This window comes from Strix aluco, chromosome 1 (genome assembly GCF_031877795.1).
Source record: "Strix aluco isolate bStrAlu1 chromosome 1, bStrAlu1.hap1, whole genome shotgun sequence".
NCBI lineage: Eukaryota > Metazoa > Chordata > Aves > Strigiformes > Strigidae > Strix > Strix aluco.
The window spans coordinates 56,705,995-56,718,440 of record NC_133931.1 but is presented as its reverse complement, the minus strand read 5'-3'; the positions used below and the strand labels follow the sequence as shown (position 1 = coordinate 56,718,440).

General features: G+C 40.7%; 1 protein-coding gene across 1 annotated transcript in view; it reads right to left on the bottom strand.

The window, feature by feature from the left end:
* RAB31 (RAB31, member RAS oncogene family) overlaps positions 1 to 12,446 on the bottom strand; it is a 68,298-nt gene that overhangs the window by 32,072 nt on the left and 23,780 nt on the right. The window contains exons 2-3 of the mRNA XM_074822058.1: positions 8,269 to 8,348; positions 5,585 to 5,666 (exon numbers count right to left, since the gene is read on the bottom strand). Coding sequence (XP_074678159.1) covers positions 5,585 to 5,666; positions 8,269 to 8,348 — 162 coding nt within the window. The remainder of the gene's footprint in view (positions 1 to 5,584; positions 5,667 to 8,268; positions 8,349 to 12,446) is intronic.

Sequence of the window (12,446 nt, the reverse complement as noted above, 5' to 3'; positions counted from 1 at the left end):
TAGCCACTTACGTGTGTGGGCAGTGACATAGCTCTGCAGCTTCCTTCCCCTTCCTATTATACACACTCACCTTGCTAGATTAGGACTTTTACAGACCTTGGTTCCCTCACTCCGCAATCCATTCCCAGCCCCTCTTGCAGGTGATTTTGGGTGTCCTGTTTCTCCTGTCCTTGGTCCTTCCTGCCATGCCACCCCCACAAACCTCTTCAGACCCATTCCCAAACCCACCTGAAGCACATTCCTCCTCACACTTTGGCTCCTGTTCCTATAAACCAAACTGTTGAGGTTCTCACAGTGAAAAGCATGGTAGACCAGTGGCAGAAACACATTACTACCAGCCTGTTTAGGAGAGCTGCCTTAACTGCTTCCGTGGATCAGGGAAGCACCCATGAGGGAATAGCCAGAGGTTACCACCACTGCTCCTGCATTGCACAAGCTCATTGAAGCAGTCCATACACCATGAACAGTACCTATTCCACAGCTTGGGAGCCTCCACTTGCCCAAGCCTGGGCATTTACATGTCACCTTGTTCCTATCACCTTCCAGGCAGCAGCTGCCAAACAAACAGAAAATTGGGGTGTGGAGAGAAGCAAAGGCAAAAACCAGAAGTGTGAAACAGATTACCCTGACACATAAGCTTCTCTCACAAGCAGCAGCACAGGGAGGGATACAAAATTCCTAACATTCTCAGCTGGCAAAGAGCAAATGGAAAAATGTTACGCATGAAAGCCACTATCAGATACCATTTAGCATTTCATAACGTGGAGTAGTTTTCCCTTCATGACTGAAGACTGAGATTCCAGTTCTCAGGATTCACAAGCTGAATAAATCAGGAGAGATCTATCTGTCTCCAACCTACAGGTATTTTTTGCTAGTTAAATTGAAGAAGATATATACATAAAAATGAAGATTTTTCTCAAATATGTAAGAATTCTTAAAGCAAAAAGGAAAACATTTTTGGATAATCTTTTGAAGGTATTTTAAATAATCAGAAAACAAATCTTTGCAACATCACAGAAGTGACTTGTGCTTAGCCCTTCTGAAGTTTACAGTCATTAAACAAAGGGTGCAAAAGACACTACACCTATTCTGCAGCTCACTGTCAAGCTACACATGGTAGAAGTTTGCTGAAGCTTAAGAAAAAGCACATCCATGTGCATCTCTTAAATGATTTACCATGCTTTACGCTCACTCTAAAAATAGTAAAAATAACATATTCACTTACTAGCTCTAATGCCACTGATGCTCTCACAAACGCACATGCTACCAAATCACCTGCTGACCTTTGCAGCATGCAAACAGCAGCTCACTACAGGAAGGTCCTTACACCACATACAAGGAACCACCTCCACACTGGACTAAGCTGAGGGTCAGAGAGTCATCAGAGTCACCTATATAAAACTGTAGAGCAAAATTCAGGCCATGTCTTGACTGTGCAAGTAATTCAAGTCATTGATAGTTGCTGTAAACTCCTCTCAGGATAGTCTGGTTTCAGAGGAAGCATCCATAAACTCAGCGATTAGATTGCTCAGTTTAGGCGAAACATCCCAGTCAAGACTGCAGCAAAGACAAGTCCTCCCCTCAAGGAGCATTTTCACCTCCCACCTTGTGACACTGTCTCTGAATCAGCAGAACAACTACTGTCACTCAGAAAAGAGGGGACTATAATTCACTGTAGGTATCTCATCAGTCAGCCTTTTCCAGGAAATGGAGCAGTTTTAAAAAAAAAAAAAAAGCCCACAACTCACGGTAATTCCTATCAAGGTTTAAACTGGGCTCAAGTAATTGAGGTTCCTTCTATTAAACAAAATTAAAAATCCCAGAGTTCAACACAGTAAATTTTAAAAGGACAAAGATAAATTTTCCTGCCCTAGAAACATGGCCCTCAGGCTCCCTAACTATTTGCTACAATATTCCTCAGCTGGCAAAATGGAAAGCTGGCAGCCACCCAAGGTATTCAGACAAAGCACTGCAATTAGAAGCTACTTAGAGCACCATGAACCAAAATATATGCTAATAAAAACATCATTAACTAACTTGTGAAGAGACTTCTTAGGGGAGCGAACCTTTGCTAACAGTAACATAATTGTTGTGCATTTAAATCCTGGAGTCCACAGCAACAATTTAAAGCTGATTGGGGAAAAGTGAGATAGGGAAAAAAGTGACATTTGAAAAATAGTGGGGTGGAGGGAAAGTGACTCTGAAAAACAGAATAAAGTGAGCTTGTCTGATAGCACACCAACACAAAGCAGCTGGGTCTGCAAAGACCAGTACTTAGGCACAGAAAAGTAGGAGGATTTTCTTAAGTGTGCTGACAGTTCAAGATGCTCCCTATCCAAAAAGGGGGAAAAAAAGAACATGACAGAAGGATTAAAGAAGCTTTCTCCTTTTGTAATCAAGTACAATGTGAATTTCCCACACTAAGAGCAGCTGGAGAGCCATGTACCCCTCTCCAGGGTCTCCTCCAGGAAGCAAGCTGAGCATTCACTCCCATCAAGGCTATGATTGAAACGCTTTTGATCTCCATTTTTTGCTGTGTTATTGTCATTCTACAGAAGTGATGTTTGCTTCTTATCTCCCACAAAATGACAATTCTAGTTCCTTTTCTACTCTGCCTACAATTCCAAGTTTTCTGACACAACAGAAATATTGTAACTATTATCCATATGAATTAGAAGTTATCTGTTCTCCATGACCAACTTCTGACTGGTTGGTCTGTATATTAAGGTTCTTCAACTAACTCAGCTGTTCCTACAAGCTTTTAAACCCAGCAATGACCAGCATTTCTGAAGGCTTGCAACATTACAAGTGGCTATCTGAATATCGATTTAATGCCTTAAGGGGGTGCTGAGTGCTTCCAGCTGGCTTCTCTGAGCACCTAGGACATGGCTCCTTTTCAGAAACAGCCACGTGAATTCTCAGCTTCTCCCAGCAGACTGAAGGCAGCCAGGAGACACACGGGTTCTCACAGGGCACATCTTAAATAAGGGCTTACAACTAAGATATTCAAGAATGGTTTCTCTAAACTCTCCAAGCTGGCAGTTTCCCAGTTTGTTGTCCAGAGAAACTCACAAAAAAGGAGAAATTCATGAACAAGGATCACAGAAGTGCTGCTGCTGCTGTTTCCGCCTGCCCACTCTACCATGGTTAAGGTTTGAGCTTAACTTCCATGACATAAGTGAGGCTTCAGTTAAATCTGACTCAGGGCTCTTCTGCCGTGAAGGCTCCATGTCAGCACATAGACACAGCACCAGCTGGCACAGCTGGGGAAGCACAGCACACCCCAACTCCAGAATAAGCACTCCCACGTCCTGTGCTTGGCCTTGTGTTTAGGAGAACGAAGCCAAACAAAGGCAATGTTGAAAGAACAGGAAGCCCTAAACAACGCTATCAGCAGTACAGACAATAGACAAAACTTCCAGACTTTAGCAGTGGAACATAAAGCCTCAACAAAGAACATGAGAAGGACAACAGCTCTCAAACCAGAAACACCACTTGGAAGACATCTATTAGTACACTATGAAAAACAGTAATAGGCCCACAGGTTGGGGTAGGCTGGAACCTTTGGGTCATTACTATTGTTCAGAGGGTATCAAGAAAGAAATTAGCAGGGGGAGACATTTGTTCTTGAATAGCAGATCAGAAGCAGCAACACAAGACAAGGTAACCAGAATCCCAGATCAAATTAAAGTGAATAAGCTATTGAGAAGCATCATGTGTCTAGCTGTAAAATGGGGATGTTCTAGGACAGAGAATGACCTGGAACAGTACGGACCTCACCTCAGAAAACTTGTCTGCCTCAGTACCTAGGACTCAACATCAACTCTGTTTACAGTATCACCCCAGTTTCTTAGAGTCCTAGTGAAGGATTAGGAATACATTGTGCAAACACAGAAGAAAAAGACGGCCCCAGGCCTAAAGAGGTTATAATTCATGATTACACATGAAAACCTGTAACATAACTTATCTGTAATAGATTCTGAGAAATTTAACATGGTTTGTGGTGGTCACTGCTCATCATTGTTGGACACGAAAAAAAAAGGAAAGCAGATGTTTGAAAAATGATGAGCCTAAAAAAAATTGAGAGGAAACATAAGGGACTAGATGGGAAGGATGGATTTTGTGTCCAAGAGTCAGAGCTCAGTCACAGATTTCCTGCCTCAAAAGAGGCATCATTTAATTCAGTAAATACGGCTTTATTAATATTCACCTACTTTAAAAAAAAGCTTTGAGAGTCTTAAGACTATGTGAGAAAATAGATTAATACTTATATCTAAATGTCAAGAACTGAGTTTTGTGTGCTGAAGAGCTTAAGGGAAAAAAAAAAAGACAGCAGAGTGGGGCACTGAAGGGAAGAGAGAGAGAGAGAGAGAGAGAGAGAGAGAATAAGCAAGGAAACTCAAAGCATGGGAAAGAACACTGAACCTTTGCTACCTCTTGCAATAATTAGCCAGTTATCAGCTCCAGACCATGCAGAAATGGAACAAACAAGACTTAAGGGAAGGAATTATGCTATACTTCAAATATGTTTTTCAAGATCCGTTTTCCCATCATAAATAACATACTGAATTGCTGAAAGTCAACAGATTTCATCAGGGCCACTTTACATCATGCTGCACATTGTAAATAAAAGCAGAAGCATTTCCTGCACTTAACAGCAAAAATCTTCATTGCCCACAATTCACATACAAGGTATGGAGAATACATGGGATATATCAGGACTGACATTACAGCCTGTATAAGCATCTCATTTTACCCCAACCTAACATGAGCATAGCTACATTTTTCTATGAACAGGAACACTGAAAATTCACAAGAAATTTTGAAGATATTTTAAAATGTGTGCATGGTTTCTTCCATTTCTTTCAAACTTCTCAAGATAAATCTGGGCATATACTAAGAGAACTCTACAGTTCTACAGCATATTACTACATACTACCACCATCGAGGCTATTAAAAGAAACAAATGACCAATCAGGCTTACATACAGTCAGTAAGAACTAATGCCCACAAACTCTGTTATGGCTTTTTTGAAAATCCAAAGGAAAAGCTACTTAATTTGAGTAATTCACTTCACACACTTGAAAAATCAAGATGAAAACCCTAAGTGGTTCAGGTTGCCAGTGCTAATTTCCAAAATAGTAACAGTGGACACAACCTGTGCCCATATTCAATGTCCCAACTCACCACAACCCTGGAGTCACCACCTAAGCTCAAACCACCTGCCAGCCCATGTGCTGGAAGTCAAGTGCTTTCCAATGCCAACAAAAGCTGCCACACGTAAACCCAGTGAAACCAGTGGGGAGCTGGAGACCGTGCGGGCACTGCCCAAGGTGTCTTCAAGAAAGTGGCTGACAGTTCACACCAGGCTAAGTGGTATGGTCAGCCTCCTCTGCATTTTCCTCACCTGTGAAATGGGAACCTATACACTTGGTGACTGCCAACCACCTGCTTCACAGAACCTTGCAAAGATTCGGTAGGTTTATGCTTACAAAGTCTTCTGAAGATGAAAGGTTTAGAAAAAGTATGCCAACACATTAGAAGAGACCCGGATAACAAAGACATACTGCAAAGTAATACTCACCCGTTCCTGACCAGCTGTGTCCCAGATCAGAAATTTATGAAGCTCATTCCCACAAGGCACAGTTTTAGTCATGAAGGATGCTCTGAAAAGGAGGAAGCAACAGAAATTTATAACGTGACAGTCACTCTGAATATGTAACCTAGCCAGTTCTGCTGGGTTAGACTGCATATGGGAAACTCCAAAACCTTGATAAAATGCCTACAGAAGTGAAAGTCTCCCTTTTCTCAGATAAAATATATACCTATATACCTATATATGTATTTTAAAAGAAAGGAAAAGCCTCTGAGGTTCAGAGGGCATTTCTGCATGGGCCCAGGAACACAAATTCTCCTGCTGCTCACACGTAGCTTCTGCTGCTAGCTAGTTCCATCTTCTCAGTGACATGGACTTGAGAAAAAGGCATCAGCCAGCATCATACCAGGCAACAAATGCGCAACTTTTCAGTTAAAGGCAGAACACTGGATCACCATGGATCAGAAAAGTCACCTGCTGGAATGCATGTGGTGAACAAATGGAAAAAAGTTCTTCCCACTCTCAGCTCAGATGAAGAAATCTTCATGGCTTCTTGTATTTTTTGTAGGAAATGAAATTCATCTGTTTTCACAGTGCGATTTGTCTTGTAGGAAAGAGGGTTACAAATTTATAGGTTTTTTCCATATTACAGTATTTCAATTGAAAGCTGGCTAGGAGAGACTGCTAAACTCTGGCAGATTTTTTATTTCCCCCATCCCACCTGGACACTGCTGAACAATTTCTGTTGTGGTAACTTTTTTCCTGACTCATAAAGATGCATTTGATACGATACACTGTCATTACAAAAGCACTGAACGATATATGACTGATTAAAACATTTCCTGAGAATGATATACCAGAGGTCTCCTCTACAGCCATCTGCAAATTGCTCGAATTTAAATGGTACATTGCTTATAAAAATATTGAGGCAAAAAATGTGCAGCATTTTCTCTGGTTGTTTTCAGGGTGTGTGCTTTCAGTTGTCACTCTCCTTCTCAAAGCATTAAGCAACACTTTACAGCTTCAAAAACAGGAACTTTAGAGACACAGCACCTACTGTAGATTGCAAGGATTATATATTTAAAACATCTGATCGATTTGGAATAAAAATAAAAATCTTATCTATATAGAAGAGTAATTATCACCTGTGTGCAAGCTAGCCATCACATTTTAATCTTCAAATGGAAAAAAAATCCCTTTAATTTTCATAATTATGATAACAGAGGGAAAATATTTTTCTATTTGAGCAGAAGACATTTATTTAGCAACAACAACTACTTGGGGAAAAATGCCGATGGTGACTTAAAAGTAAAGAACCATTCAAGTTCCCACCAATTCCTTCACTGCAAACAAGTGCCCTTCAGTCAGTAATGATATTCATTACATGCTTCCTTTCTCTCTGTCCATTTTTCTCTATTAATTACATTCAGGAGTCCAAAATTGTCCTGGAACTTCAATGGGCAACTTCCAGCTGAGACTCCTTCATGCATCGAAAGGCAGAGCTTTGGAAAATATCGTCTAACCCTCTGAACAACACACAGCGATCAATACCAATCCACAGACGTTTTAAAACAGCTCTAACACACAAGTCAGATCAGCCTTACCCACCCAAATTACTCTTTTGTGAACATTAAATATTATCTTCCTTTCCTGTAAGAGATCAAGAACTTTCAAAATTTTTCAGATAATGTTGGACGTGGCAGATTTGTCCCTAAGATGTTAAAAGAAAAAAATTTTGGAATCAAAATCAACTACAGGCTTCTGATGGTCTGACACATGGAAGCTTGACAGTTTTTAAAGAAGAACAGGTATGAATTAATTATACTTAGTTTAAATTGCATTGTCCCTATTTGGAGAAAGGCAAGATAATGTGGCACGTCCTAAACCTAGATGAAAGTATGTCCACAGACAGGAACAGACACTGCCCATGTTCCTGCCCAGCCTGGCAGGACACACAATGTAGGTACATTAAGGGCTCCCCATGGTTCTCCTGCCATTACTCAGTTATGGGGTGCCCTGATCATTGTGCAGATCACGGTCTCACAGGTTGTGGGGTTTCAGTTCTTTAAGCTACATGGATCAGATTTGATACCTCATGGACCAGTGGGAACTAAAGTGATTTTAATCCTAAGGTCCTACAACCAAAACACAAACCTAAAGTGCGAAACTCTTGGCATGACAAAAAGAAAAGGTCACCAGCTGAGTAAGACATCTAAGAATCTCTTGGTGTAAGATGAGTGAAGAAAAACGAAACAGAACAGCTGGAAGTCAACAGCCGTGCACAACACAAGTCCATACAACGTGGTTCTAGGCCACCCCAGAAAAGAGGATCTTTCAAGAGACACCATTCCCAGGAGGAGAATTGGCAGAGCTCTGTCAGCCTCTGCACAATAGAGTATGCTGCAATATAGTAAGTTTAGGGCCCCTCTGTATTCCCAGAAAAGGGAGCGCAGAGCAGACCTGGTTTGGGGCAACCCCAGACTCTCTAAACAGGCGACATGAGCTGAACGACATTAAAGAAGAGTAAAGAGTTGAGTGAGATTGGTAAGACGGAGAAAAAATTATATACAGTATTCAGAGCCTTTCAAAGTAAGGAAAAGAAAGGAGCTCAGCAGAGGGCAGCGAGTTAAAAAATATATAGAAGTAAAAAATGTATTATGCATGGTACTTACCCAATAGTAGGACTAATATTGTGATCAAAGTGGTCCTGGACAAATCGACAAACAATGCTTGATTTCCCAACCCCAGTATCCTGAAAATAAAGAAAAGCATGACAGTGAGTTCAGGAGACCCTAGATACCAATTCTTCACCTGAAGAAACAGTCAAATATTATTTGTGAAATTAAATCTTCTCTACTGGCAAGTAGGGCAGGTTAAAGATTTCAAAAGAACAGCCAGCACATGGATTATTCTTTTCAAATGTCAGCATCGTGAATGGAGCTCCCTGGTCCTCTTCTCAACACTCGCTTCTCTCCAAGCCTTCTTTTTTTTGGGTGGATTTTATACTCCTGCTGCAAAGACTGCAGTACTTCAAGCATAGCCATTTACATGTACAAGAAAATCCTGTGCTTTCAAACACATGGTAAACTACCCCGCAAAGCCAGAGAAACAATTTCATTCAGGCCCATTGCAAGGGTAGCCTGATCACGCTTCCAAACCAGATTACTAACATCAACCTTTTAGTAGACAGCACTAACTTAGTGGAACTAGCTTTTAATGGCAAGACAAGCAAGCCTGCTTGGTGGAAACTTTGCAGAGGCTTCAGGTGGTTTTGAAAAGGCAGGGATCCAAAGATTTGGATCCCCAGAGATGTGCAGCTATCCCTGTGCAGGTTGTGTTACCAGACTGCCGTGAAACAGCATTACTTTAAATGCAACACAACTTGCTCTCTACAATGCAATGTGGCAGGCTGCTTTCATTTGCAGCAATAGTCTTTTTTTTTTTTTACCCCCCCAATCAGTAAGGAAAAATAACAGCAGCACAGTACTGGAATAAAATTCAGAATAACGGGGGGGGGGGGGGGGGGGTAGAAAGCTTGACGTTTTGCAGAAATACTATTTTAGGCATTCACAAATATGAGCAACTTCCCCAAAATGCAGTATTTTTCGGTTTGCCTCTGTTATTTCATGAAGCCTTAGACGGTAGGTAGAAGAGTTTAAATTATACAGAGAATTACAAAGGAAGACGAATAGCAATATTGCTATGTCTACCACAGAATTGTAAAGATCCTCCTTAGAGACAAAAAGGATGCCAGGAAATCGATCCTGACCTTTCCAAGACATTAACAATGACAGCTCAGGGTCCAACCTAACCCATTAAAAAGTCAATGGAAAGTTTTCTATTAATTTCATTGGAAGTGATTGCAGAACTACCAGATTGCACCTGGTAGTTCCATTTGTATCCACATTTTAAGACACTTGACTAATTTACACAAACTTCTCAAAAACTACCAAGACAAGAGAATACAGTTTGTTGAGAGCACTACACATATAACTACATATTGAAAAAAAAAAAAGCAGCCTTTGCCCACACATAACTATATATTAAAAAAAGCCTTTGCCTTTCCTGCAATCAATTTTGCAGTATTTTATATTCTTTTTGAATATGAAAGAAAAAGAATGCCTGTATTTAGATTTCCTTTCACCATGCTTAAATGAAACTATCACCACTGCAAGTGAAGTCTTTATAGACAGTGCTTACTAGAAAACCATCATTTAAACTCTTCTATTTAATTCAAAGCTGTCCTTAGTCATCTTAAAAGCCATAATAAATGCTCATACTACACAGACGATTGTTTATCTACTGTGTTCAATCAATAGGAAAAAAAGATCAAAGAGAGAAGCAGTGTTTAAAACCAGCCCCATAGCCTTTGATCAATACCAGCGACACATCTTGTTGCTATTCCCAAATTTTGACTTCATTATGGATTCCAGCTGACATCTCTATATAATTACTAGACCAGGATGGCAGAACACTTAAAAAAGAAAAAAAAATAAGCTCCTCTGTGATGAAACTGAGGATCCAATTATTATTCCGGACTTTTAATGTTGTGGAGAAACCAGAACTACCACCCACTGAGTGCGAGGAATTACATTTCCCTCTTGTGGGGACACAGTTTCTGCCACCGTGTTTGAAACTAGACATTGACTCCCATGACCCAATGATGCTTAAGCTTCACGTACCTCCTTCAGCTCCCTTGACGGGTCACTCAGAAGGGCAACTGCAATTACAGCTCCTGAGCAAGAGGAGACCAGTCTCTGGCAAGGACACGACATCCACAAGTGTGGATTAAAACTTAGCTCATTTTCCTGGAAGCTCCTACCTCTTCATCTCTCAGTTCGTGGTTCTTACTAATGTTTCACGCTAACGTTAAAGGAACTTTCGAAGTTTCTATTGCTCTCGCAACAAGCACGGTTCAACTTAAGCATATGTCAGGCACACCAATATCGCTCAAGAAGCTTAAATGCATCCTTACACTTTACTCCTGGGGTTGCTTGGACTACCGAGAGGGCTAAATTTACCCCTGGTGCAAGCTCAGTGAAACCAATGGACGTGGACCACAAACGAACCTGTCTTTAGGATGACCACTGTTGCAGCCAGTGGCCAGTGCTTTCCAGGAGCCAGGCAATTTACTGCACCAAGGGGTTCAGTTGAAACAAGCCCTCCCAGCTTCTGTTTTGTTGCCTGGAGGATACAAACAGCCAGCTACCAGAGTATAATTAGAGCACAGAGGGGAAGGAAGTAAGAAAGAAAACACTTCCCACTTAAGGCTGTGATTATCATTCCATCACAGGATTTGAAACTACTTAGACAGTTTTCAGTTCACGTTACCATACCATCAAACAAGACACTCACCTGCCTGAAAGCAAAGCAAATCATGGTGCATGAACACTGGACAACAACTTGAAAACTTAGAAATCTTTTACTGCTGATAGACCTTATCTTTTATTGACAATAGGGAACTATCTTTCAGGTTGATCTCACAGAATTCAAGGAAAACATGATTGCTTCAAAGAAGCAGAAAAAGTATTCACTTCTCACCAATGCACTGAAATTAAACCTCCTTGATAAGGCTGTACAAAGCTTTCCTGCTACTATCTGCTTTGTCCTTTGCTATAAGGTCTCCCTCTAAATACATCCATTTTTCTAACATCTGACGGGGATGATCACCCTTGTTCTGTTCCTTTTTCTTCAAAGGATTATAACAGACTTGTCAAGCCACATGCCTGGGTAGCATTCAGGCATGCAGATGACTTATTTTTCAGTTCTCAAATTTCTGCTTTTTGGCAGCTTTTTACACCCTCTCATCTGTTTTTCTTTTTTGTTTTACTCCATGTTAGTGTACATATAACATCAAACATACACCAAGGAATAACAAGGCTTATGTAAAAGGTCATAGCAGTATTGAGCTGAGTGGATTGGACAAGTTTCAGAGACTGAGAACACGTCCTCAGGAGTTATGTCACACTTTAGGGACGACATCCTGCAATTCCTCAGAAAAATCCTTATCCATGGGAAATCCAAGGGCTTCAGCACTACACTGACTCATCACGATCAAGAGTATACCACTACATGAAAGGAGAGGCAAGAAAGAAATAAATATAATTATTCTGAATTAAGGTGTTCATGATGCATTTGATGAGTCACTCATGGGACCAACTGCATGTTTTGTTTTTCTTCTTCTTCATAAGCCTCATAGCACACTTACAAAATATCAGTTATAAACTGCACTGTACTGAGATAAGCAAAAGGGGTGGGGTGGTGAGGAAGGAAAGGAGTAGAAATGTAATCCACAGTAAGTAAACCGCTATTAGTCCACCAGAAGAAATAACTACAACTTCAGAATCTCCCACTGGTCAGCAAAATGGATATGGAAATCTGAAGCCATATCAGATGTTTTTGATAAATACAAGGAACCAATGTAAGCATGACTAATTCCTGATTTTCACCCTTTAACCCTGAAGAGATGTTCCCTATTCTTCTAAAATACCTTACCCACAGATTTAGGCATGAGGAATTTAAGAGCACGAGGATGGAGAGCAGCACGCCACAAAAACCAGTGCTTCCACCCACACTTCTGCTCGCGGAGAACCACCACACTTGGCTCTTCTCAGCTCACATTACTGTAAAGGAGATGAGACTGTATTTCAAGCCAGCAGAATTACACGATGCTGGCAACTCATTTGCAGGCAAACAACAACTGAGCTGCTGATTATTTCTGGCTGATTTGCAGCAGCATAGAAGAAGATTTAAGAAAAAAAAAAAAAAGAAAGCAGAAGTTCAATATGAGCAATATATTAAAAAAGAAAACCATTTTCCCATTACAAATAGCCAGTTGGTATATTCCTCT